The 25763-nt window shown below is 46.6% G+C and overlaps 4 protein-coding genes across 5 annotated transcripts in view; all 4 read right to left on the reverse strand.

Annotated features, from left to right (window-relative positions):
* Nucleotides 1-9215, reverse strand: part of ANTXR1 (ANTXR cell adhesion molecule 1) — a 64041-nt gene extending 54826 nt beyond the window's left edge. Inside the window, exons 1-3 of the mRNA XM_054000608.1 lie at nt 8805-9215; nt 1941-2012; nt 1246-1317 (exon numbers count right to left, since the gene is read on the reverse strand). Of these exons, the coding sequence (XP_053856583.1) occupies nt 1246-1317; nt 1941-2012; nt 8805-8956 (296 nt within the window). The 5' untranslated portion in view covers nt 8957-9215. The remainder of the gene's footprint in view (nt 1-1245; nt 1318-1940; nt 2013-8804) is intronic.
* A 2744-nt stretch (nt 9216-11959) lies between these two features.
* GKN1 (gastrokine 1) lies at nt 11960-14148 on the reverse strand. Its single transcript, XM_054000574.1, has 6 exons — nt 14137-14148; nt 13476-13529; nt 13194-13334; nt 12953-13063; nt 12458-12599; nt 11960-12048 (listed from the first exon to the last, which is right to left on the reverse strand). Exons 1-6 carry the CDS (start codon nt 14146-14148, stop codon nt 11960-11962), a joined length of 549 nt encoding a protein of 182 aa, XP_053856549.1.
* A 3112-nt stretch (nt 14149-17260) lies between these two features.
* On the reverse strand, nt 17261-25670 carry LOC128820069 (uncharacterized). Of its 2 annotated transcripts, none has more exons than XM_054000573.1 (15): nt 25640-25670; nt 24997-25135; nt 24491-24579; nt 23846-24022; nt 23517-23627; nt 22888-23026; nt 22391-22479; nt 21746-21922; nt 21412-21522; nt 20775-20907; nt 20112-20215; nt 19525-19656; nt 19196-19306; nt 18061-18199; nt 17261-17474 (listed from the first exon to the last, which is right to left on the reverse strand). In XM_054000573.1, the coding sequence occupies exons 2-15, from the start codon at nt 25037-25039 to the stop codon at nt 17386-17388; spliced, it is 1644 nt and encodes a 547-aa protein (XP_053856548.1). In that variant the 5' UTR covers nt 25040-25135; nt 25640-25670; the 3' UTR covers nt 17261-17385. The 2 variants fall into 2 exon arrangements, with proteins under 2 accessions (XP_053856548.1, XP_053856547.1); XM_054000572.1 differs by having other exon boundaries at nt 19525-19659.
* The window catches only part of LOC128820015 (uncharacterized), a 30789-nt gene continuing 30413 nt past the window's right edge, over nt 25388-25763 (reverse strand). The window contains exons 40-41 of the mRNA XM_054000482.1: nt 25640-25750; nt 25388-25474 (exon numbers count right to left, since the gene is read on the reverse strand). Coding sequence (XP_053856457.1) covers nt 25388-25474; nt 25640-25750 — 198 coding nt within the window. The remainder of the gene's footprint in view (nt 25475-25639; nt 25751-25763) is intronic.

Raw genomic sequence — 25763 nt, forward strand, 5'->3', positions numbered from 1 at the left:
GAATGCTCAGCACCCTCAGCCCTCACTTGCAGATGCTGAAACACCCCACAGAGGCAGGGAAGCTCTCCCAGGTGACAGAGCCCAGCACAGCCCTTGTTTTTCAGTGCCCAGTAAAACCCAGCAGTGAGCTGGCTCTGAGTCCAGTTCATAGCAACATCCTGCTCCCAGCCAGCACTTCTGGGACAGCTGGGTAAATATGGAACACATCCCCACATGGGAACATTTCATAGCTCAGAGCCTGAGCAGAAAGGAGATCCCTGCAGTGGGGTTTGCTCCAAGGGTGGGACAGCAAGGGGCAGGGAAGAGGCTTTGCTTTGGCATGCAGTTAAATAAATGTGGTTCATTCTCTTCATCCCTGCTGCTGCAGAAAGTGGCACGAGATGGCCAGGCTGGCTGGGTTTAGGGACATTTTCAAGGCTGGTGTGAGTGTGCACTGCTCTGTAGGAAGGCAGCCAGCTTCCTCCCCATGGCAGCTGCTCTGGTATGTGATTTCAGACATCCAATACGCAAAACACATGCTGACTTATACACTCCACACATGTGGTACATATATTTTTGCTCCACGTGGCAATGAAGTTAACAGAGGAAGCGAGAGCGATTTAAGGATCTCATCCAGCTCTCCTTGGAAGTCAGAATAAAATAATAATAATAAAAAAATCCATCCTGTAGGTTTTACTGGGATTAACTTGGGGGTCTGTAAGGGGGTGGCAGGGACACTCTTCACAAACAAAGCAATCTGGTATTGCAAACAAATCCACATCCCTGCAATCCCCCCCAAACACCCTTTGTCTGCGACACACCTTCAGACCTTCCAGGAAATCACATTCCTCTCTACCCCAGGAGCGTGGGTGTCACCTCTGCCTTCCAAGCCTGTTTTTATGGGAAGGGAGTTTCACCTATTTGCAAAAGAAACTCCCAGAGGATGTTCCACAGGCACCGAGTCTCTGCTCCTCTGACAAAATCCTGAATCCCTGGGGAGTGCAGGCTCCCTCAAGGAAACCAGGGTGAGCTAAAACCCTGGCAGCTGACTGAAGCACATTTGGAAGTTGAAATTAAGCAGGGAACCTCTGCCTTGAGAGGCCTTAGTGCATTCGAGTAGGTGAGGACGGGCATGTGACTCTAGCGGTGAAACTGGGAAGCACAGAGGTGCCACAATACGTTCCCAGTGGGATGGAAATCACTGAGGAAGGCAAGGGAAGCTACAAGGACACAGAAGCTGCTGTTGACCTTTAAACCTCTCCTTACCTGTCTTCTGTTAACCTCATTAGAATTGTCCCTCTGGTTGAGAAAACAATGAAGGACATCCTCAGCTGAGGGCTGGAGGAGAGAAAAAAGTGAATTAATGTGGTGGCCAGAGCAGAGCTCTGTGTGTGCAACACAATCACACTCTGCCAGCCCAGCTACAACTCAACAGGATGAATATGTGTTCTGCCCTGGGCCTTCTTAGTCCAGGGAAACCTTGGGGAATCCTTGTGAAGGATGTAGAGAACACTTCTATCACAACCTTGGGATTGCTAAAGCCAGAAAGACTTAAATGCATCCTGAGACAAGGGAGGGCTCCTTATGTTTGTCACAACACCTTCCATCCCCTGTCCCCAGGGATTCCTCATCCAGGCTCAGGTCATTCAGGGCCTGAAAGCCACAGCCAGGGGCTCTCCCTGCAGCCCCAAACTTGTGCACCTCAGGCAGCAGCTCAGAGACAGGAGGATTCCTCCCCCACAGACCTGGTTCAGGGAAGGCTGGCAGCAATAAATGGAATTCTTTTATCTCTCCCTGTTGCCCACAGATCAGGAACGTGGGGAGGAGCAGCCAATGGAGGATGTGAGGAAAGCATCAGGAGTTCTTTCTCCACCGCATTTCCCCATGGGAAGCAGCAGGTGCTGGGACTGGGAGCCACTGGCAGCCTCAGACCCCAGGCAGGGACCCGCAGCCCTCCTTACCTGATGAACTTGCGGGCCAGGTGCTCCACAAAATGATAAATCTCGTTCCAGTGATGCAGGACACTTCCTGACCTGGGGACACAAGGATTACAGGACACATCAGGGTCACTCTTCTGTCCCACATTGCTCAGTGAGGCATTTGCTTCTGCTTTGTTCAACACTCACTGCCCATGCTCTTCCTTGAAAGAGAGATCAAACTGCAATTGACATTTCCTACTTAACCTTAAAAAGCAAGAATAATTCCCGCTCCATGAAAGTGTTTGAGGCTGCCCTTGGCAGTGGCTTAAGGCACTTAGGCTGGGCTTTAACAGAGCCTTAACCAAATAAACCCTGTGTGAGTGAGGAGCTGTTTCTCTGCACAATGTTTTAGATTAATTCCACCCACTCACTTCCAAACCATTACACAGAGCTTTTAGCTCAAGTGTATTCTGAGAATTACATGCAGTTGGAGGAACAGATTATTAAACTCCTCCAGTGTTTCCACTGTGCCAGAGACTATGAAAAGTAAAACACCTCAGTCCACATCTCAACTGCTCTGGTTAATTCTTTCACACCTCAGTTAAAGATAAAACAAACTAATTTTGCTCCTCAGGAGAATAAACCATAGGATGTTTATGTTGTAAGAACGAGGAAAAAATTAGGTTAATCAGAATCTTTCAGCACAAAATGCCCCTTCTGGCATAAACACTTGTGTGAACACTGGAATATTAATATCAGGGAAAAAATTTTCTTTCCTAGAGTTGGAAAATAAATGTGTCATCACTTATTCAATTCATTGAGTACAATTAGAAATATTTATGGGGAAATAACCATTCCAGCTTCAACAGAAACTTCACTGACCTGCAGCCTGAGGAAGAAGAGATGAACACTTGAGATAGCTTTTCACTTCCCAGGAAGAAAAGGCAAACGAGCTGTTCTGTCCTGGCTCAGCTCTGGGAATGCCAGTGGAGAGGCAGAGCAGGTCCCCAGCCTGGTGCAGCCCCCCCAGCCTGGCTGCTCAGGGAATAAACCACAGGATGCAGTGCTATGGTTTATTGCTATTTATTATTTATTATTTATTTTTTATTATTTATTATTTATTTAATGCTGTGATGCTGCACCTGCAGAGGCACCAGGAGCACGCAGAGCTTGTTCTGGGGGTCCCAGACATTTCCTGCCCCTTTCCCCACACCTGCTTTTCATTCTCAGCTGTTCCCTCCTGCTCCACAATTCCTTGAGCTGCTCTTTCCCTGCGTGACCCCCACCAGCCCATGCAGAGATTACATTTACCTGTGAAGTTGTGCAGTGTCTCTTTAATGAGCTCCTCAAAAATAACCCAAATGAGGACCTGGAAAAAAATTCCAGGCCCTGTGCAAAAATTGTGACCCTGTGCCTTGCTGCACAAAAGACTGGAGCCCAAAAGTTTAGGATGAGTTTAAAGCTGTCATTACAGACACCCTGATGTCAGAGCAGGCAGGATCATCAGCAGATGCTCTTAGTGCTGAATTCTTCCTTTCCTTCTTTCTTTCCTCAGACCAGGACACAACACGATGGCTTCGTCCCCACTCAAACGTTAATCAGAGGAACAAAGGAACACCCAATAGCAAAACCCTTGATAAACCAATTAAACCACACAGTGAGAAAATTGGCATCATAAGAGATGCAGGGTGACACACACCAGGACTTGCTCTCAGACAGGAAACTTAAACCCTGCTGCATGCAAACCCCAAATTGATAGAACAGAGACACACAGAGCTCAGCCCCAGGTGCAAATTCCCCTTGGATGTATGGGATAACTCAGAGAGCTTGAATTCCACAGGCACTCCAGTCCCAAATCATTTCCTGGAACTGGCCTGGAAAAGATTTTTTGTCTTGAGATGGTGAGGCATAAAAACCTCTTGACTTTACAGCAAGGGTCACATCAGTCCCCAGAAGACTTGGACAGGCAAGGCTTGGTTAATCAGAAATCAGTTAGTCCTTACTTCAGTGAAACAAATGCCACTTTAGACCATACATTCATCTCCCAAAAAGCACACCTCAGTGAAGATCCCCACGTTTCCTGACCCATTTGGTGGCAGACACAAGGAGCTGGGACCCACAGTCCCTGCCCAACCTCCTCCCAGCCTCCAGGTAAAACAACCTTCAAGGAAGTTCTTGCCACTGCTACAATCATTAAACCAAACCCACTCTGCCCACAAAGGGAGGATGCTTTCTGCTCAGTTTCAGGAGTGGGATCACTGGAATATGCTGCAATCCAGTTTTTCCCCATCTCTACCAGAGGGAGCTGGGACAGGGGCCAAAAATGAAGGTTCACACATTGTCCTTCCTGCACAGCAATTCCCACCTGGGCCAGGCAGCTCAGCCTGCCTGGAGTTCATTTCTCCCTCTGCTGTCAGGGGCCAGAAATGCCCGGGCCTGCACTTAGGAAAAAACACTCCTTGTAAATAAAATGCATTTTCTGAAACACCCTTCAGACTTCTCCCATTCTTCACTCGGCCTAAAATGGACAAACCCAATGCAACCACCATTTCTGCAGCCAGTGCAAAGTTCACAAAAGCAGCCTTAGCTCACAGTGCCCACCTCCTTGAGCTGTGTCATTCAGCAGCCACACTGTAAAAGACACTTCCTTTGCACAGTGAGGCAGGCCAAGAACTCTGAGTAGGATGAGTATTTCTAAAGTCCAACTGTAAGATAAGAAAAGCCAATTTTCAAATAGTTCTCTCCTCATATTCCCAGAAGAAACAAGACGATCAGCGAGCCAAGGCTTTGCAGCTGAATGGCTGATGCTTTAAACTTCCAATTTAAGAAAAGACTCATCCTGAAGATGCCAAAATCTCTTCTGGAGAAGGGCCCAATAAAGGGAAATTAAACCCAAGTAAACCATTCTCTTTAACAAGAGAGTGAGACATTCTGTGGCCATCTCCACTGGCAGTTTGTACCTCCAAAGGGAATGCAGGTGTTGAGAGAGACACTGCAGTGGTTCCAGCCAAGCCCTGCTCTTCAGCAGGTGCCCTCCTCCTCCTCACTGGGAAAAGATGCTCCAGAACCCAAAGCTGCAGCAGCTCAAGCCTCCCTAAACTTGGTCTTCCTTGTACTTTTTAGACTCCACTTTTCCATTTCTGTTGTTGCACCTTCTCAGAATACCCGTGGGTTTACCCAGGTCATGATCTAGAAGGGTCACAGAATCAAGCCCTTACACCAAGACCTCATGTGAGTTAAGTGCTCTGCAGCTGGCAGGAGGTCATGAAGACACTTGGTTCAGAGGCTGATGTTGATCCAAAAGTCTCCTTAAGCTTGCCTGGGTTTGGACTAACTCCCAGAAGTCTCATGGCTCTCGGAGATGCCATTTACCTAAGAAGTTGTGCAGCATCTCTTTATTGAGCACTTCAAAACCAACACAAATGAGCCCAAAAGCATCCTTTATCTTTCCAAATACTCCAGGAGCAATTCTGAAAGCCCTCCACAGCACAAAGGCGCCCGAGAGGTGATGCAATTCTTGGAGGAAACGCTGTTATCTTGTGGCACACTTCACACCAGACAGCTCACTGCCAAACCTTGCAGGTCACAGATCCACAGGGGCTCAGGTCAGAGCAGGACAAGCCTCTAAGCCCAGCCTCAGTCCAAGAACATTCCTTGTTCTGGAATGGCTGGCAGGGGGTATGCAAAAAAACAACTAATAAGCAAGTAGCCATGACTTAATTGACATCAATCAGCAGACAAAGTGCAGAGTGCTGCAGGCACACACTCGGTCCTGGCTGGAAGGGAGCTCCTGCCCATTCCTTTCACCAAGAAATGCTTAATCCAGATGCATCACCGGGTAAAAAACACATCCACAGGTCCTGACTCTGGCAGGGATTTCACACATGAGCTCAGCTCACTGCAGTTGCCTGCCCTTGGCAGAACTGGGAGTTAATTACGTTCCTTTAGGCAAAAAGACACAAAAATGCACAAACTTCTCCACCCTGCCTTGCTGGCATCCCTCAGCCCTCATGCTAACACAGAGAAGAATCATCCCTCCACATCCTTGCAAGCTGCTGCCATCCCAACCAAATGCACACCTTGCTCTGGGTGCAGTCATGATCCTGGGAGAATCCCAAACGTTCCAGCTGTGCTGGGAGAGGGGAAGTTTGCTCACTGCAGGGCTGGGCACAGTCAGCTTGGGGTGGTCACAGTCAGCATAAATCAATAACACAGAATATTTTTACAATAACTGCACAATTTGTCAGCAAGGACAAACGTTTGGGCTTTTTAGCAACATCTCACTGCTTCCTCATTGTGGTGTGTATTAATTTGCAGCCTGCTGTTAATTCCTTGGCACCAACTCCTGCAGTGTGTGGAGCCCGAACCCACAAATCCTCTCAGCACCACAGAACAGAAAAGAAGAGGCCACCCTGGACCAGCTCTCCCAAAGTAAGCCAGGCCTACCTTCCACAGCACTGGGCTTATCTTGGTGTGACCTTCACCCTGAGGTGCTCAGCACCTGCACAGAACCCAAACTGCAAAGAGGACACAACCCTAAACAGCAAACAGCTCCTCTAAAGAGCAAGTAGCAACTCCAAACAGCAAATAGCTACTCCAAATAACATAAAGCTACTCCAAATAACATATAGCTTGAGACCAAATTGAGAAAATAGACACAGTTTGAGATTTTGTCATCAAGGACAAGAAGCATGGTCTGTGGAAGGTTCCTCACCCATGGCTTGGGGTGGAACCAGATGATCTTTAAAGACCTCCCAGCTCAAACCATTCTATGATTCCATCAGAGTGTTAAAAGAAATGTGATAACCAGCTCCACCACAGTAAATCTCTCACCAGAGGTTAACAACCAGGTCCAGTGGTGTACTGTACCAGGAACAGCTGAAAAGCCACAATGCTCCTCCAGAATTCCAATGGAGACAAAGGAAATTTTTACAGCAGATCCTGTTAATTTCTGCACCCAAAAAAAAAAAAAAAAAAAATCCCAGGAATAGGAGCTCTGCAACTGTCAAAGCAGGGTTTTTCTTGGATACCTCGATACCTACACTGGGGCCAGCCTGCCTGCTTTAAAGCTTGTGCCAAGGCTTGTGTTTCCACCCAGATCCGTAATCCTGTGAGCAAAGCTCAGAAGTCATGGATTTTAGTGGGGGAACGGCACAGAACTTGAATTAAGGACCTGCTGAAGTTACATTAGCTCAGAGGTGTAACACAGCACATCCATGAGATTTGAGAAATCCTTCGGTCGTGCTTCAGCTCCCAGGGCAATGCAGCTGACAAAAGCTCTCTGCAGTACAAATCATGCTCTGAGTTTGTTTGGGTTTGGGGTTTTTCCATTTGTAGCAATAGAGTTATTCCAATTAATAACTGAAAATGAGTCAGCCAGGTAGATCTTTCCACTGAATAAAATAAATAAATCTTCCCCCTGGAGCATAGGACAACTGGCACACTGAAGCAGCCGGCGTCTCAGCGTTAGATTTTACCCAGTATTTTGTAATAAAGGGTTATGTAATTCCAACTCATTTATACAAATGGAATGGGGAAGCTACTGCAAAAAACACTCCAGAGGATCAGTCAGAAACTTCATCTGTGAGCACTTTTGGCAACGTGCAAATACTTTCCTGTCTCTGAAATTTATGGTTATTAATGTAAGTGCCATGGCTCTAGTAGGCATCACCTCCAGTATTTCCGAGCCTTTGGTTCAAAAGAGCTGCTCTTGATCAAGAAAATCAGGACAATCATTTAAGCTAGTATTTTTTAAAGTTTTTTTTTCTTTTTTTTAATTGTTGTATTGCTTTTGTAAGAAGCTTTCCAAAGCTCAGGACAAAATGATTCCACATTGCTCCATCCACATCTGAAAAAAGCGGCACTCCTACAGTGCCAGGGAGGTGACAGTGCCACAATTAGTGATGAAAAAGTGAGGTAGGAGGTTATCTCCAGCACAAGCAGCTAAACAGGCAAAATATGCATTTGATTAACAGAAGAAACAAAGAAAGTGTGACTCAGCTAGGGAAAATAAAGCTCTTTAAATGAGACACTCGAGCTGTTCTCCATCCCAGCAGCTGAATTCAGCCCCCTCTGAAGGGAGTAGCCCCTCTCTGGGCTGGTTTGTACCAAAGCTGCTGCTTTGGGCACAGCTGAGGGGGAACAAGGACAGGGACACAGCTCGAGGGCACAAGCAGAGCTCCCTGCTCTCTTCCCAGCCCTGGAGTTGGTGCCTGCAGGAACAATTCTGCACTCCCTGCACATCCCAGCCCTAGAGTTGGTGCCTGCAGGAACAATTCTGCACTCCCTGCACATCCCAGCCCTAGAGTTGGTGCCTGCAGGAACAATTCTGCACTCCCTGCACATCCCAGCCCTTGAACTGGTGCCTGCAGGAACAATTCTGCACTCCCTGCATGGCTCAGCCCTGGAATGGGTGCCTGCAGGAACAATTCTGCACTCCCTGCTCTGGTGGGAGCCCTGGAATTGGTGCCTGCAGGAACAATTCTGCACTCCCTGCTCTGGTGGGAGCCCTGGAATTGGTGCCTGCAGGAACAATTCTGCACTCCCTGCTCTCGGGGGAGCCCCAGCCTCCCCGGCTCACAGGAAAGCAGAGGGGACCCGGGTGCTGCCCTGCTCCCAGGCACTGTTTTAAGACACTCCAGTTCAGTACACACAAAGCTCCCACACTGGGAACATCTGTACTGATGTGATTACAGAGCACTACGGGATTTAGGCACCGGACCTACCAAAGAAGTTACCACAACAATAACAGAGCAAGCAGTCCAGAGCTGCAGAGGTCCCCTGGGGACACAGTGACTTCTACAAAACCCAAATGCAAAGAAAACCTGCTCGGTATCAGTATGTGCCCTTCCAGTTCGTGCCTAGCCAAAGAGCTCTGTGAAAAAGAACAAAGCAGGACTGACTTACTTGTCCAGGATGAAATACAAATCAAATCCTCCGTAGCAGGCAGGACCACCATTCTCTCTCTTCCCGCTGTGTCCATCACAGGTGAGTGTAAAAATTGCTAGGAAGGCACACTTGAAGCCAAATCTCAAGATGCTTTGCTTTGCAATGGCCATTATATCCAGAGAGGAGGAGAAAAAGAAATCTCTTCTTCCAAGGCTCCTTTATTTCACAGGTTTCTCCACAAAAGCCATTCAATGACCTTTAAAAGCTATAGATGTATATTGTATTCCTTAAAACTCCACTCGCCACAGTTGTCCACGGGAATTGCAAGACTTTCCCCCTTGTTTCCCGTGCACTTCTGTTTCTCGGTTTCAGATTTCAAGATGCACAATACTGTATTTCACTTTTTTTTTTTTTTTAAAGGGACTTGACCCTCAGTCTCCCTTGCAGCTCTCGGAAAGCAGCACCATTGTTTGCTAGGAGCAGCAGCAGCCTCCTCACAAATCTCGCTTTGTCACGGACTTCAGAAAATACAGGGAGGGTTTGTGGCTTTTCCTCCCCCCCCCCCTTAATTATTATTGTTATTATTAAAGATGGCAAGCTCTGCTTTTCCTTAGCAAAAGCAGCTCAGAGAATGCCATCTCGCGGCCAGAACTTGAGCACATTAATAGCTGCACCGGGACAGAGGCTGAGTGCTCCCAGCACCGAATCCCAGCCTGGGCTGCGTTAGGACAGACCTAAAGCCCAGCCCATCCCAGCCCTGCCCTGGCAGGGACATCTCCCACTGTCCCAGGGTGCTCCAAACCCTGTCCAGCCTGGCCTTGGACACTGCCAAGGGTCCAGGGGAGCCACAGCTTCTCTGGGAATTCCATCCCACCCTCACAGGGAGGAATTCCTTCCCAATATCAACCCTTCCCTCAAGGCCATTCCCCCTCGTCCTGTCACTACATCTTTGTTTTCCACACAGCCAGAAGAGATGTGCAGAGACACCTTTGCTCCCCACATAGGCAACATCTGAGTTTAAAGACCTTTAAAACCTTGGGGCAGCTTCACAGGAGTGAAAAGCCACACCAGGCTTCCTGCCTCGCATTGTCTCACTCCTGAGCAGTACTCAGCAGTGCCTGTACCTAGCAAAGTCTGCCCCAAATCACCACCCTCACCAAACTCAGTTCAGCCTCTAAAGCCTAAACTGTGTTCCAAGGAAACTCAGTGGAAAATATAACTCCATCTGCACTCATCTCCCTTGTCTCCTTCCACAAACAGCACCACAGGCTCTAAAAGCAGACAGGACAGCTCAAAAGGAGCACCATCCCCCAGAGAGGGAGCCCCTGGTACCTCAAGTTCAGCTTTTACTGGTACAGGAGCTCCCAAATTTCCCTCCCAGACCCTCAGGCCACACCAATCTCCTAAGTGCCAACACCTGGTGAGTGGAGCAGCTTCAGTGGGGGTTTCAGGGGATGCAATGCACCTGTGTCAGGCTTTCCAGCTGCCCTGCCCTGCTCAAAGCATTACATTTGTCTTTAAAACATCCTTAGCCAAAGCTGGAGGGGGAGACCAGATTCTCTGTGGGTTCAGAGTGACTCGAGGCCCTGGAAAGTTTGGGAAAAGCCAAGGAATGAAGCATCAGATGGAGCTGTGAGTGCTCTGAGATGGAGGGAGCTGCTGACCAAGGGAACACTGAGCTTTATCCTGAAATTCTGAATTTCTTCAGGGCTAATCCTCTTCATATGCCTGCCTCAAGAGTGTGTATTTTTGTTTATGATCTGGTAAGAGCAGCACCAACACTCCGGCTCATGTGGGACACAGGAGGGGTGTTGGAATTTGTCTGCCCTTTCCCCCCTCACTAAAAATGCCAGAAACAAAAACATTATGAAGATTGCAGGCCGTGTGTGAGAGACTGTGTTCTAGGCTCTGTGTGAGAGGCAATAACGAGGTGTTTTAATTGCACACAGCTGTGCAAAGGCTAATTAAGCTCCAGCTGGTGCCTTTGGGTTTGGGAGCACCTTTGGGTGACTCTGGGGTGGTTCCCTTTGGCTCCCAGGTGCCTGACCTGGATGATGGGTAGTGGCTCTTGTCCATATCTAAAAATCACAGTCCCTGTTTTCCAGGGGATCTCAGGAAGCTGTCACAGCACCGTGTGGAAGCTCCCCATGCTCCCCAGTGTTATTGTCACAATGAAATGATCACTGCACAGGAATTCCTGCCCGCTGCTTCCACCTTAGAGTCCCTGCCTGTGTCTGCAGTGCTGTAACTCAGCACAGCTGTGCTGGAACTGCCCCCACTGCACTCTCCTGGTGCTCTGGGACAGCAGACTCCTCTGGATGGGAGTCGAGTGCCTTTTCCATCTCAGCTGTGCAACTCGAGGCTGACACTCGGTGGCCAAGAGGATTCTTTTCTTCCCTGGACTGCTGAAATTTTTCAAGGGATCAGGAGCTCCCCGGGGTGGAAACGTCTCAACTGAGTGCCATAGGCTGATCCAGACCTCCCCAGAAGGTGATGAGGCTCCTCAGCAGCCCCAGTGCATTGACGATGTCATGGTGTGAGGCAGCACAGCAGAGGCTGAGTGGCTCAGCTCGGGGCATGCTGCCATTGTGGTTAGAGAAAAGGAAATACTCAACCTTGATTGTAAAGATTTGAGCAACAGGAATCTCAGCCTTGCTTTATGTTAGGGACAGAACAACTCTCTATAAATCCCACAAAGGAGACTTCCCTTCCCTTAAAAAAGGCAAATTCATTGCTTTGCATTTCTTTTCTTCTGCTTTTTGTGCCCCCTGAAACAAGATTTTTAATGAGAAGCATCTTTCCCCAGGCAGGGAAGGAAGGTCCTACCTGTGAGTGTCTTGTTTGCACCATACACACCCTGAGGCCTGCCCAGCTCTCTGGGTGTGCTGAGATGAAAAGAGCAATGGAAGGGCTCAAATGGGGCAAAATATTTTCTTGGAGGTGTTCTTAGATGAAAAAGGGTAGAGTAACGACAAACAGGCTGGAATTATTCCATGATGAAGGAATTTAATTGATAGCTCTGCTCACCAAGTGATCTGTTCCAGTACTCAATCCTCAGGAAGGAACCTCTTGAAAGAAGAGATGCCAGGGAATAACTCCAGCAGGGTTGGCTTTGGGCAGCAGCTGCAAGGCTGCTGCTGGAGCATCCCCACAAGGCTCAAGAAAGGCATGATTTACACAAAGTTATCATTATGGCAGTAGGTGAGGGCCAAATATTGAAGGACATCGAGCTTGATGCATGATCCGAGATTGAACTGGGGTCCTTCAAAAACCAGGAAAGAAAAGCAATTACCATGAGACATGGATTAAGATGCTGTTAAGTGCTCTGGGTCAAGTCAGCTCTGAGCTGAAGGACAGAGGTGCTTAGAACCACCCTTTTTATTGACTGGGTATTTCAGGGGAGTTCAGTGTGAGGTGAAACACTTTGGGACCAAAATTTAGCCTCCTTAAGTTAACGAGCTGTAAGGGTTTTGCTTGGGTCATTTATGGGAACTATGACCCCACCCTGTTCCAGTCCTGATCTGCAAAGATGTTGAACCCTTTGTACAACTGCTGAAACCTTTGATTTCTATCTGACTCAAGGTGGAAGAGCAGCAATTGTGCATTGGTCATTCCCCAAGGGAAACAAATGCCAGGTCATTTAGAGACAGAATTCCTTTGCTTGCACTCACCATGAACTTCATAAGCCACATAAGTTGAGAGCCCTCTGCACATAGAGAAGATGTCTGGTCCATATGATTCGAGGTCACGAATAATTCTCTTCACAAGGGTGAATGTGATCTCCTTTGTAGGGGGTCTTGGACGATTCTGGTTCTAAACATCATAAACCAGCATTCAGCAAGGTCTGTGCCCTGCTCTGTTTAACTCCAAGCATATTCCCAGCTTTAGTTGTTGTAAACATTTTAAGAATAATCTAACTGAGCTACAACATTGGCCAAACATGTAAACCCTCCACTGGAAGCACTGGAACAAGGGTATTCCAATTTTCAAAAGTTTAAAGTCACATTGTTGTAAAATGTCAGTGAAATTGATAAAAACATCTAATTAATGGTGTCACGAACCTGGTCTTTAAAGTACCTGTTGGTTTTGAAAATAGCAAGGTCTCACATATGAATATACTTTACATTAAGTAGAACTTTCCAAGTAAATTTCCTTTTCAATCTTACCCTGATGTCTGCAGCCAGCTGGGGAAGTGCATCAAAGCTGGGCATCTCTGTTCTGTTCATTATGGAAATGTAGCAAGCTCTCTCTGGCAGCACTTTGGTTGCCATAAAGCCCTGTAAAATAAAGTTATTGACCACTCAGAATGTAATCATTAATACTGGAATTTTATACCTATTAAAGAAAGTAAAAAAGCACTTTTTACTGACTGTATGAGCCACTCTCTGAACAAGAGACTGCACTCACCATGTCATAGTTCCAGATGGTTTTCCAGTAACCATGGTTGGTCTTTTGCTCAATACTTGCCACCAGCCATTTTTTATTGATGGTCATAATTTGGTAGCCTCCACCAATGGAGATTTTCTTGCTTACTTCAGTCTGTTGATGCTAGAAAAACGAATGAAAGTACACTTAGGCTTTCAAGTGATTATCTGCCCAAGGCTTTAGAAAAATGAAAGGTTCAAGGAGATCTCTGAAGCAGGGAGCATAGAATGAGCAGCAATGTGGAAATTGTTCATTTGTACTCACGTAATCAGCAAGGGCTGGAGTCAGGACGAGTCCAAGAAGGACTGCAGTCAAAATCTGAAATGAAAATCAAATAGAAAATGTAACTGCAACTCTGGCTGACAAATTTGGCCATGACAATCCTCCTTCCCTTTTCCTAATCTGATGTTTAAGGCTCCTTCTTGGATCCTTTTTTTGCTTTTAACCTGGGATTGCATCAGTGCTCCCAAAGGGAGGCACCCTTGCTTTACCCCAGGGTGCTCAAAGTAGACACATTTCTCACTTGCTCTCTCAAGAGCTGAATCTCAAGCTGTTTCTCAGAGCTGTGCAGGCACACACAGCTATTTTAGAAGAGAGAAGAAAAAGCTTTTCCATTTCTTCTGCCCTGGCATTACAGGGAAGGGCTTGATGCACTAGTGCAGTGCTCCAGTGGTGCAAAAGCGTTGACAATAATGGGCATGGATTAGGCTTCCTGGTTTCTGAATCATGTCCAGCCAAGCCGTGAAGAAATCCTTACCTCCTCAGCTCCTCTGGGGAGCAGGGGCTGAGCTGCTCCTTCTGGAGGAGCACAATGGCCCCAGAGAAAGCCTTAGTGCTCCAGAGAGGCAGAAGCCCTTCTGAGAGATAAAGGAACGGGTTTGAATCAAAGGTTCAGTTTGTAAGGAAGAAAAGCATGCATACTTACAGGGAGATGCATCCTGACTGCAAAGCTGATGCTGCTGAAGGCAGAATAAATGATGTGAGCCTCCCACCTTTTATTTGTTTTAAGAATTAGGTGTGGAAGGGCTGAATGCTGCAATAAAATTATTTTGTCATTTGTTTCCCTGCTGCATTTCACTGATAATTATTTCCTGGTGAAATACCTTGATAACTGTGGGGATTGTACTTTTGGAAATTTTGATCTGCTGGAGTCTGATGATTATGAGGTAGGAATCTGTTAGCAGGCAAAAAAAAAAAAAAAAGTTTTTTTTCCTCCTCCAGCAATGCCACATGTATGATGTTTTTCCTGCTCAAGCATAACCCCAGTGCCAGAGTGGTGTGAACTTTCATTGTGGTGCTCCTTGGAGCTTTTCTTGATGTTCTAGTTTTTGGAATAGATTAAAGGAGGTAAGGATTTAGCTTTGTGGATTCCCAGCAGTGTTTCTCTCAATAAAGCATTAGCTGCAGTATCCATGCTTTGGGAATTATTACTCTTGGAGAGCAGATTAAAGGGAAGATGGTTTCTCAGAGGGGAGGCTGGGAAGCTCATCTGGGAGGCCCACAAGAGCCATCAGTGCTCTTGTGTCAGACTTTACACTCAGGCTTTACCCCGACCTGGTTTTCATGACTGTACTGGGAACTGTGAGAGGGAAACGTGGGAGTGACACTGCTCATATCAGGAATATTGGTTACCTGACCCAGGCAGGGAACAAGGGACAATCACTCATCCCCTGACAGCCCTGGAACATTATCTACCTTTGATACAGCCTGAGTGGAACGGCACCATTGTTACCAACTCGGGATAGGCCAGGGCACAAATCTCCTGGGAATTAAGGACAGCCATCTCCTGACTCCATAAACAGCAGTGCTGAGGGGAGCCTTTGAGCTGCCCCGGACTGCAGTGGGCTCCACGAGCATCTCCCGTGGAGTGGGATGCCTCCTGGAGCTTGCAAAGCCTCAGGTCTGCAGTACTCAAAAGACTTCTGAAGACTGGGCTGGTATCCCCCACTCCTCGAGACTCAACCCTCACCCACTGAGAAAGGCAAAGATGTTTGACCCGTTCCAGTGAGCTCCAGGGAATTTTTAACAGGTCCTTTTGCACACATAGATAGAGATGGAAACAGCTCTGGGCCTGTGTGTGTGCAGGAGGAGCGATTAGGGTATGAATGTTGCTATCTTGAATCTATATTTCAGTCTTTGTTGTAATTGTAGTAAACACTATTGAATCACCTTGTAAATGAGTCAGTGTTTAAATGCTCTTAAACCCTTTGCATCCTCACCCTTTGCAGCCCTGGACTCTGTGTATGCCATTCTGAAGTGATTTTAATTTGATTTTCCTTTGCAGGTTTCATCTATGCAGTAAGCAACAGACTAACCCTTGCCATTGAATGCTGTACTTCCACAAACTGATGTTGAAACCTGCTTTTTTATTTTCTTTAAGTGACTGAAACCACTCATTCACAACACCCTGGCAGCTAGAGCAGGAGCCAGGAAAGCACCAAGAAAAGAAGCAATCACAACCTGAAAGGAGCATTTGAATTTCACAACATTTTAACATTGTGACTGATTATCTTGCATCAAGTTATTTTCTGTCTTAAAATAATTCTGACTTCCAGTTTACTTTGTGGACAGGCTCAGCACTTTCTGCAGTGGGATCCAGCTGAAGAGGATTTAAGTATGCCAGAGAATTATTTGTTATGATGATAAATTAATTTGCGTTAACTGTTGTGAACAATTATTATCATGGAAACATTCCCTTGAATGTTGAACTGGTCCAAACTTCCATTTTAAAGGATTTTGATGAGGAGGATCTGAGTGCACATGGGGTCTCTCATGTCTCATGGTTCTCCTAAACTCTCAGCAAACAGCTGAGCCCTAACTTCATGTGACTTGCTGAGACTGTTGATTTGCCTGTATGGTGAAGGAGAGAATATTGTCCTGTGGACGTGTCACAAGTGTGTGTCACCCCTGGAACACAGCACTTCTTTCTTTCATGTTTGAGCATGTAGAGTTCTATCCCTGCCAAAAGGGAGATTTCTCCCCTGCAGTCCCCACCCCTTTGGCATTTTCACTTTGTCAGAAATCACTAAGAGTTCTCTCAGTGCCAAGAAAAGCTCAAAACCATTTAAAAGCTGCCCAGCATTAAGAGTTTTATGGGAAACTATAGATATACTTTCAGGGAACTTCATTTGGATGTCAGGCCAGGCCAGCTCTGCTGCTAATTGATGTGTACTCTTACTTTTTATACATAATATCCCAGAGTTAAATCTGAAAATGGGTTTGCCTTATTGGCAGGTGCCCTGTGTTCACAGAAGCATGACGAGTTTCCTGGGGAAGTGCTCTGATAAGAGGAGGCTTTGATACCTGCCTGATTGAATTCATGGCATACAGGGAGGTGAGAGAAAAGTGGTCATGGTAAGCTCAGTGTATTGAACAGTCACTTTTAAATGAAAAAAGGAATTAGAAGCAGAAGAAGAGCAGAGATTCCCAGTAAACTTGTAGTGATGCTTTGTGCCAGTGTGCACCTGGTTATGAACTAAGGGCTGATTTGAGTATGCCAGAAACTGAGGGATGTTGCATGAATGGTGTTGGTACTAAAGGCAAATTTGCATTCACCTGGATAACTTGGGGCATCCTGCCATTTTTGTTAGACAAAAGGAAATAAACTTGATTGTAAAGATTTGAGCAACAGGAATCCCAAGCTTGCCTTATTTTAGGAACAGAACAACTCTGTAAATCCCACAAAGGAGACTCCTCTTCCCCTAAAGAAGGCAAATTCACTGCTTTGCCCTTCTTTCTTTCTGCATTTGTGCCACCTGAATGGAGATTCTTAATGTGAGGCATCTTTCCCTGAACAGGGAAGGAAGGTCCTAACTGTGAATGCCTTGTTTCTACCATACACACCCTGGGGCTTGCCCAGCTCTTTGTCTGTGCCCTGTGTTGAGAGCTGGCAATTAAAAGAGCATTTGAAGGGCTCAAATGGGGCAGAAGGGAGACAATACAAATATTTTTGTGGAGAGTTCTTAGATGAAAAAAGGTAAAGTATTGACAATCAGGCTGGAGTTAATACATAATGAAGGACTTTATTTGAAAGATGTGGCCAGCAGTTGATCTGTGTCAGCATCTAAATCCCTAAGACCATCTCTAAAAGGAGATGTGATGGAAGAATTGCATCAGGGTTTGCCTTGGGCAGCAGCTCGGAGCCTCTGTTCTTGATTGAAGAAAGATAAGTTTTTCAGGCCTTGATATTGCCACCACAATAATTCAGGTCCACAAGTTTGAGGACATCAAGTGAGATACATGATCCCTGATTCAGCTGGGGTCCTATACAAACAACAGCAAAAAAAGAAAAAAAAAAAAGGAAAAAAAAAAGGCACTGGCTTAGAGGCTGTTAAGTGCTCTGTGCATTCACTGACAGCCCTTAAACCTGGCACATTGAAAAGGCAAACTTGCCTTTTCAATCACATTGAGCCCTTTCAGCTGCCAAAGCAAGCTTAAAGCAAAGCAAGCAGTGTGTACGTGGAACTACTGCTAAGCCAGAATGCAAGAGCTGGAGCCGGAGCTGCAGAGTGTTTTCCAAAAGTGGGTTGGAGACCATCAGCTTGGAGAGAGGCTCAGAATACTTTGATGGTGCCTGAAGGTTAACTACTCTGAGTAAAAGAATTACTTGAATATATTTCAAAAGAATATAGTTTTTGGCCTCAATACAAGAACCTCTGTGATTAAGAGACACTGACTAGGTAGATTTATACACATCTCCATAGCAGCAGCTGCTCTTCTACAAGGATCTGTGTTTATTGCTTACTTTGTATCAATCTCAAAGTGGAAGAGAAGCAATTGTGCATTGTTCATTCCCAAGGGAAACAAATGCCAGGTCACTTAGAGACAGAATTCCTTTGCTTGCACTCACCATGAACTTCATAAGCCATGTAGGTGGTGACTCCACTGCACATAGAGAAGACATCTGATCCATAAGACTGGAGGTTGCTGACCAGTCCATTGGTGACAAAGGTGATTTTCTTGGTAGGTCTTCCAAGACCGATCTGGTTCTAAAGAACAAATACCAGCATTCAGCAAGATCACTGCCCGAAGCTGCTTCCTCCAAGGGCTATTCCTCACTCTGGAAGGATGACTTGGGGCTGGCTGTTGGCATCCCACCTGCCTTTAGAAACACCTTTCAGTCCCTGGGGACTGTGGGCCCGTTAGCTAGCCTTGAAGGCAGCTCCAAAGTCAGGTGCTTCTAAGGGAATCAAGGTGCAGGGAGCCTGAGGGGAAGTGCTGAGGAGGAGGGGAGGAGTGCAGCCGCTCTGTGGAGCCAGAGCTCCTTCCAAGGCACTTGCTCAGTCACTGCCCTCACCCCTCAGGGGCACTCAGGCTGTGGCTGGCAGGAGAAGTTTCTTCCTGATTTCCTTCTGCTCTTCCTGCTATTTAAAGTGTGTTTTTTTTACGGACTCAGTTCTCAGACTTCAGTGGAAGCCAGTGTTTAGCCAAGGTGAACATGCTGAATGCTGAGATAATTTTTATAATGTCCGTGCTAATATGGATGGCTGAACTAAAGAAACGTTGTATACAGTCCTCTTCAAAATGTTTGAAAGCTTACAAAAATATTTTTTCTAAAAAATTGAAATATTTGTTCTTCCTCAATCAAATCTTCTGAAGAAAAAATATTTTTTCTAGACTTTGAGAACGAGACTTTATGAAACATACTTAGCAAAGAATTTAAAGTCTTGGTTACTAAGGTAGTATAAAAAGTCAATTGAAATGATGATTTAAATCACTGTAAAAATAATCTAACTAATTGGGACTTTAACTCAACATGATGAACCTGCACTAGAGGCATCTAAATGAGGATATTGTAATTTTTGAAAGCCTTCAAAAGATGTACCTGAAAAACATCACTGAAAATATCCATGAAAATAATCATTAAAATGGCTTTTAATTTACCAACTGGTTAAGAGGGTTTTGAAAACAGCAGTGTTTCAGGCATAAAAAGGAATTTCAAATGCAGTACAATATTCCAAGCAACTGCTTACTTTGAATCTTACCTTGTTCTCTGAAGCATATCTGACGAGGGCATCAAAGGTGGGCATCTCATTTCTATTCATGGTGGAAATGTAGCACGTTCTCTCTTGCACCACTTTGGTTGCAATGATGCCCTGTAGAAAAGAGTTACTGAGCACTCGCAGTTTGGTTTTCCACCCAAAAAGACAGGATAGACTTTGATTAACACAAGTAAGAAATGCTGAGAGGTTCTGACCCTAATTTTGGACTCAGGACAGTGAGAATATAGAAACATGCCCTGTCCCTGGGACAGCTGTGCCAAGAGCCAGTCTCCCAGTAAACTTTTTGAAGGAGCCCCCTCCCTGCCACTCACCGTGTTGTAGTTCCAGATGGTTTTCCATGAGAGCTGCTCACTCCTTTGCTCGATAATCACCTCATGGGTTTGGCTACTGAGGGTCATGTTTTGGTAAACACACGCACCAGAGAAATGGCAGTTGTTACCTGTCTGCTGAGACTGAAAAGCCAAGGCAAAGCAGATATTTAGCCTTTGAAGGGAGACAGTGATGTCCCCAAAGCTTCCGAAAAATCCCTGCTACAATGGAAGAAGTGCTGCCCCCCAGGGAGTGCCAGCCCTGCCCTCCTTTTCCAAAGGACACAGAATCAAGGCTGAGGCCATAAGAATTCTGTTTCTGGATTCAGTGAATCATTGCTGCATCTGACAGCGGCCATCTGATGCCTTTAGAGGTTGATGCATGCTAGAGCACTGGCCAGAGTAAATCCACGCTTAAGGTCCTGAAAATAAACTTCTGCTGACGCATTGCTCTTTCAGCATGTGCACCCTCAGGTGGAAACTCTCAAAAGAGGAGATGTCAGGCAAGAAGGGCATCAGGTTTGGATTTGGGCAGCAGCTTTGAGCCACACAAATTGGTTTAAGAAGTCTAAGGGCTAAGGTTTTCTCACCTGTCCATTGCCATGGAAATTACCAGTACAGTATTTCAGATCCACGACTCTCAGGACATCGAGGGTAATGCATGATCCAGGATTCACCTTGGGTCCTTGGAAACCTGGAAAAGACAAGACAAAACCCTTTGAGCTGATGCCTAAGACATTGGCTGACTTTCTACAGGAGGGTTGTGGTGTTGCTCAGAGCCAACCAGGTTCTGAAGGATTTCTGCTCTGGGAATGTTTAAGCTGTGTGAGGTGCACATTCGCTTGGAGTCCCCAAAGAACACCAGCTCTGTGGCTCAGCCAGGAATGCTCACAAAGACCTGCTCTTGAACAGCCTTTGGGATTTCCTGTGCAGAAGTCGGGGCTCTACTGCCCCTTATCCTGAAAGTCCCAATGGCTGGGCATTGCATGGTGAGGCTGCTGCCAGTTCGTGGGCCCAGACTAATTAAGATTGCTGGAAAGGAACTGTAAGGTTTGGTTTGGATAATTTATGGAGACTTTGACCCCACCCTGTTCCAGTCCTGATCTGCAATGATGTTGAACCTTTGTACAACTGCTGCAGCCCTTGGTTTCTGTGCAGCTCGAGGTGGAAGAGCAGCAATTGTGCATTGGTCATTCCCCAAGGGAAACAAATGCCAGGTCACTTAGAGACAGAATTCCTTTGCTTGCACTCACCATGAACTTCATAAGCCATGTAGGTGGTGACTCCACTGCACATAGAGAAGACATCTGATCCATAAGACTGGAGGTTGCTGACCAGTCCATTGGTGACAAAGGTGATCTTCTTGGTAGGTCTTCCAAAACTGATCTGATTTTAAAGAATAAATTACAGCAATCAGCAAGATTGGTGTCAGGAGCTGGTTTCTGCTAGGAGTATTCCCTAGGAGAATGGCTGTGGAATAGGGAGATGCTCTCTCACACCCCAAAGGAAAAGGAGAGTCTGGCCAAGAGCATCTGCAACGCCAAGTTCTGAGCTGACCAATGCAGTTTGGTACTGAATAGTCTGCGTAGGATTTTCAGATCTTGGCATGTCAAGAGAATCAATGATTGAAGGGCTCCTTGCTCCACAGAGCAAGGGTTTGCCCAGCAAGCTGCAGGTTCTCAGACAATGTGAAGATGAGGGAGGTAATGGTCTCCCTTTTCCTCTTTCAGCAAACCATTCCTCTGAAAAATTCCCAAGCCCCTCTACTGCTGAGAGAAAGAAAATCCTGCCACTCGTGACAACCTTCTTCTCTCCTGAAGATATAATCACATGAAGATATGGCCCAATAATCTCCAGGACCATGAATCTGCTTCAACTTTGGAACCTTACCCTGCTCTCTTCTGCCAGGTGAGCCAGGTTATCAAAGTGGGGCATCTCACTTCTGTTCATGATGGAAATGTAGCAGGTGTTCTGTTGTGTGACTTTGGTGACAATGACACCCTGTGAAAAGAAATTATTCAGCACTTACAATTCCATTTTTTCCAACTGTTAATTTTGAGATAAAGTAAGGATGGAAACCATAAGAGTTGCTGAGAGTTTTTACCCTGCATCATGAACTCCAAATGTTCAGAATAAAGAAACAATCTCTGTCCCTGGACCAGCTGTGTGAGCAGCCAGACCCCTTGGATGCTTTTTGAAAAGACCCCCCCTCCCTGCCACTCACCGTGTTGTAGTTCCAGATGGTTTTCCAGGACCCACTGAAGCTTCGTTGCTCAATGACTGCCACACGCCATTGCCTGTTGATGGTCACAACTTGGGACTGGCCCCCAATGATGACTTGCGTGTTGTTGAAGATGCTGCCTTGCGTGTTGTTGAAGATGTCGCCGGGAATCTGCTGAGACTAAAAAGCCAGGGGAAAGAAGATGTTTCACCTTTGAAGGGAGACAGTGATGTCCCCAGATTTTCCACATAATCCCTGCTACAATGGAAGAAGTGCTGCCCCCCTGGGGAGTGCCGGCCCTGCCCTCAGTCTTTTTCCAAAGGACCCAGAATCAAGGCTGTGGTGTTGGGCAAAGGCTGTAAGAATTCTTTTCATGGATTCAGTGCATCATTGCTGCATCTGACAGCTGCCATCTGATGCCTTTAGAGGTTGATGACTGCAAGAGGACTGGCCACAGTTAGTCCATGCTCAAGGTCCCTGACAGAGGCAGCTGCTGACCCATTGCACTGTTTTAGCATCCTCACCTCCAAGCAGGAACCTCTCGAAAGAGGAGATGCCAGGCAAGAATGGCATCAGGACTGGCTTTGGGCAGCAGCTCGGGTTCCCCCCCTATTTGGATCAAAAAAGGTAAAGGTAAGGTTTTCTCACTTGTCCATTGCCATTGCCAGTGCAGTACTTCAGATCCACGACTCTCAGGACATCAAGGGTAATGCATGATCCCAGATTGACTTGGAGTCCTTGGGAAGCAAGAAAGGCAGAAACAAAACCCCATCAGCTAATGCCTAAGACCTTGGCAGCCATTCCAACTGTCAGTCACCTCTGACCTGAAGGACACCAGTCCTTAGGCTAGTAATTTTCATGGCTAGGCATGACAGTTTGAGGTGAAACACTCTGGGTCCAAAATTAAGCCTCCTTAACCTTCCTGAGAAGGAGCTGTAAGGGCTTGCTTTGGGTCATTTATGGGGGCTGTGACCCCAGCCTGTTCCAGTCCTGATCTGCAAAGACGTGGAACCCTTTGTACAACTGCTGCAGCCCTTGGTTCCTGTTTGATTCAAGTTGGAAGAGCAGCAAGTGTGCATTGGTCATTCCCCAAGGGAAACAAATGCCAGGTCACTTAGAGACAGAATTCCTTTGCTTGCACTCACCATGAACTTCATAAGCCATGTAGGTGGTGACTCCACTGCACATAGAGAAGACATCTGATCCATAAGACTGGAGGTTGCTGACCAGTCCATTGGTGACAAAGGTGATCTTCTTGGTAGGTCTTCCAAGGCCGATCTGGTTCTAAAGAACAAAGTACAGCATTCAGCAAGATCAATGCTGGTTTCTGGTTCCTGCGAGGAATATTCCCTAGCAGGAATAGGGGGAGGCTCTCTCGCACACCAAAGGGAAAGAGAGTCTGGCCTAGAGCAGCAGCCGTGCAAAGTTCTGAGCTGACCAATGCAGTTTGGCAGTGAAAGGCCTGCGAAGGACTTTCAGATCTTGGCATGCCAAAAGAATTAAGGCCCTCAAAGCGCTGCTCAGAGCAAGTGTTTTCAGCAGGCTGCAGAGCTCAAGATGCTCAGAGAAATCAAAAGTCGGAAAGACAATGTGCAACCCTTTTCCTCTTTCATCAAATCAATCCTTTGGAAAAATTCTTAAACCCCTCTACTGCTGAGAGAAAGAAAATTCTGCCACTAGTGACAACATCGTCCTGTCCAGAAGGAAAAAGCACATGAACAAACAGATCAATGAACTGTAGGGTGAGGACTCTGCTAATCCTTGGTAAACTTACCCTGCTGTCTTGTGCCAGGCGGGCCAGATTATTGAAGCTGGGCATCTCATTTTTGTTCATGATGGAAATGTAGCAGGTGTTCTGTTGCGTGACTTTGGTTGCAATGACGCCCTGGAAAATAAAGTTATTGAGCACTTGGACATCACTTTTTCATGTCTTGAGATTGGAGAAAACAATTTGTTAAAAACGGAATAAGTGCTGGGATTTCCTACTTGAAATTTTTCACTCAACATGGTCTGAATAAGAAACAAGCCCTGTCCCTGGGTCAGCTCTACCAGGTGCCAGTCTCCTCATACACTTTGTGAACAAGCCCCCTCCCTGCCACTCACCGTGTTGTAGTTCCAGATGGTTTTCCAGGACCCACTGAAGCTTCGTTGCTCAATGACTGCCACACGCCATTGCCTGTTGATGGTCACAACTTGGGACTGGCCCCCAATGATGACTTGCGTGTTGTTGAAGATGCTGCCTTGCGTGTTGTTGAAGATGTCGCCGGGAATCTGCTGAGACTAAAAAGCCAGGGGAAAGAAGATGTTTCACCTTTGAAGGGAGACAGTGATGTCCCCAGATTTTCCACATAATCCCTGCTACAATGGAAGAAGTGCTGCCCCCCTGGGGAGTGCCGGCCCTGCCCTCAGTCTTTTTCCAAAGGACCCAGAATCAAGGCTGTGGTGTTGGGCAAAGGCTGTAAGAATTCTTTTCATGGATTCAGTGCATCATTGCTGCATCTGACAGCTGCCATCTGATGCCTTTAGAGGTTGATGACTGCAAGAGGACTGGCCACAGTTAGTCTATGCTCAAGGTCCCTGACAGAGGCAGCTGCTGACCCATTGCACTGTTTTAGCATCCTCACCTCCAAGCAGGAACCTCTCGAAAGAGGAGATGCCAGGCAAGAATGGCATCAGGACTGGCTTTGGGCAGCAGCTCGGGTTCCCCCCCTATTTGGATCAAAAAAAGTAAAGGTAAGGTTTTCTCACTTGTCCATTGCCATTGCCAGTGCAGTACTTCAGATCCACGACTCTCAGGACATCAAGGGTAATGCATGATCCCAGATTGACTTGGAGTCCTTGGGAAGCAAGAAAGGCAGAAACAAAACCCCATCAGCTAATGCCTAAGACCTTGGCAGCCATTCCAACTGTCAGTCACCTCTGACCTGAAGGACACCAGTCCTTAGGCTAGTAATTTTCATGACTAGGCTTTACAGGGGAGCTCAGTTTGAGCTGAAACACTCTTGGCCAAAATTCAGCCTCCTTAAACTTCCTTGGAGGGACATCTAAGGCTTTGCTTTGGGTCACTTATGGGGGCTGTGACCCCAGCCTGTTCCAGTCCTGATCTGCAAAGACGTGGAACCCTTTGTACAACTGCTGCAGCCCTTGGTTCCTGTTTGATTCAAGTTGGAAGAGCAGCAATTGTGCATTGGTCATTCCCCAAGGGAAGCAAATGCCAGGTCACTTAGAGACAGAATTCCTTTGCTTGCACTCACCATGAACTTCATAAGCCATGTAGGTGGTGACTCCACTGCACATAGAGAAGACATCTGATCCATAAGACTGGAGGTTGCTGACCAGTCCATTGGTGACAAAGGTGATCTTCTTGGTAGGTCTTCCAAGGCTGATCTGGTTCTAAAGAACAAAGTACAGCATTCAGCAAGATCAATGCTGGTTTCTGGTTCCTGCGAGGAATATTCCCTAGGAGAATGGCTGTGGAATAGGGAGATGCTCTCTCACACCCCAAAGGAAAATGAGAGTCTGGCTAAGAGCGTCTGCAATGCCAAGTTCTGAGCTGACCAATGCAGTTTGGTATGGAATAGCGTATGTAGGACTTCCAGATCTTGGCATGCCAAGAGAATCAAGGCCCTTGAAGGGCTGCTCACATCAGGGTTTGTCCAGCAAGCTCCAGAGCTCAACATCCTCAGAGAAAGAGAAGAGGAGGAAAGGAATGGTGCAGCCTCCTTCTTCTTTCTGCAACGTATTCCACTGGAAAAAAATCTTAAACCCCTCTACTGCTGAGAGAAAGAAAATCCTGCCACTTGTGAAAACCTCATCCTGTCCAGAAGGAAAAAGCACATGAAGAAATGGGCCTGTGAGCTGCAGGGTCATGAATCTGCCACTCCTTTGGAAACTTACCCTGCTCTCTTGTGCCAGGTGGGCCAGATTATTGAAGCTGGGCATCTCCTTTTTGTTCACGATGGAAATGTAGCAGGTGTTCTGTTGTGTGACTTTGGTTGCAATGACACCCTGTAAAATAAAG

Source organism: Vidua macroura, chromosome 28 (assembly GCF_024509145.1).
Source record: "Vidua macroura isolate BioBank_ID:100142 chromosome 28, ASM2450914v1, whole genome shotgun sequence".
NCBI lineage: Eukaryota > Metazoa > Chordata > Aves > Passeriformes > Viduidae > Vidua > Vidua macroura.

What these genes read in the sequence shown, in the direction of transcription:
- LOC128820069 (XM_054000572.1), bottom strand. Translation starts at nt 25,039, where the DNA reads ATGTGCAGTGGAGTCACCACCTACATGGCTTATGAAGTTCATG. An exon ending in CATGGCTTATGAAGTTCATG is followed by an intron (nt 20,216 to 20,774) that starts GTGAGTGCAAGC and finishes TGTCTTTTCCAG; the next exon opens with GTTTCCAAGGACCCAAGGTG. An exon ending in CATGGCTTATGAAGTTCATG is followed by an intron (nt 17,475 to 18,060) that starts GTGAGTGCAAGC and finishes TTGTTTGTATAG; the next exon opens with GACCCCAGCTGAATCAGGGA.
- GKN1 (XM_054000574.1), bottom strand. An exon ending in CTCCAGCCCTTGCTGATTAC is followed by an intron (nt 13,335 to 13,475) that starts GTGAGTACAAAT and finishes TCGTTTTTCTAG; the next exon opens with CATCAACAGACTGAAGTAAG. An exon ending in TGTGGCTTATGAAGTTCATG is followed by an intron (nt 12,049 to 12,457) that starts GTGAGTGCAAGC and finishes TGGTTTTTGAAG; the next exon opens with GACCCCAGTTCAATCTCGGA.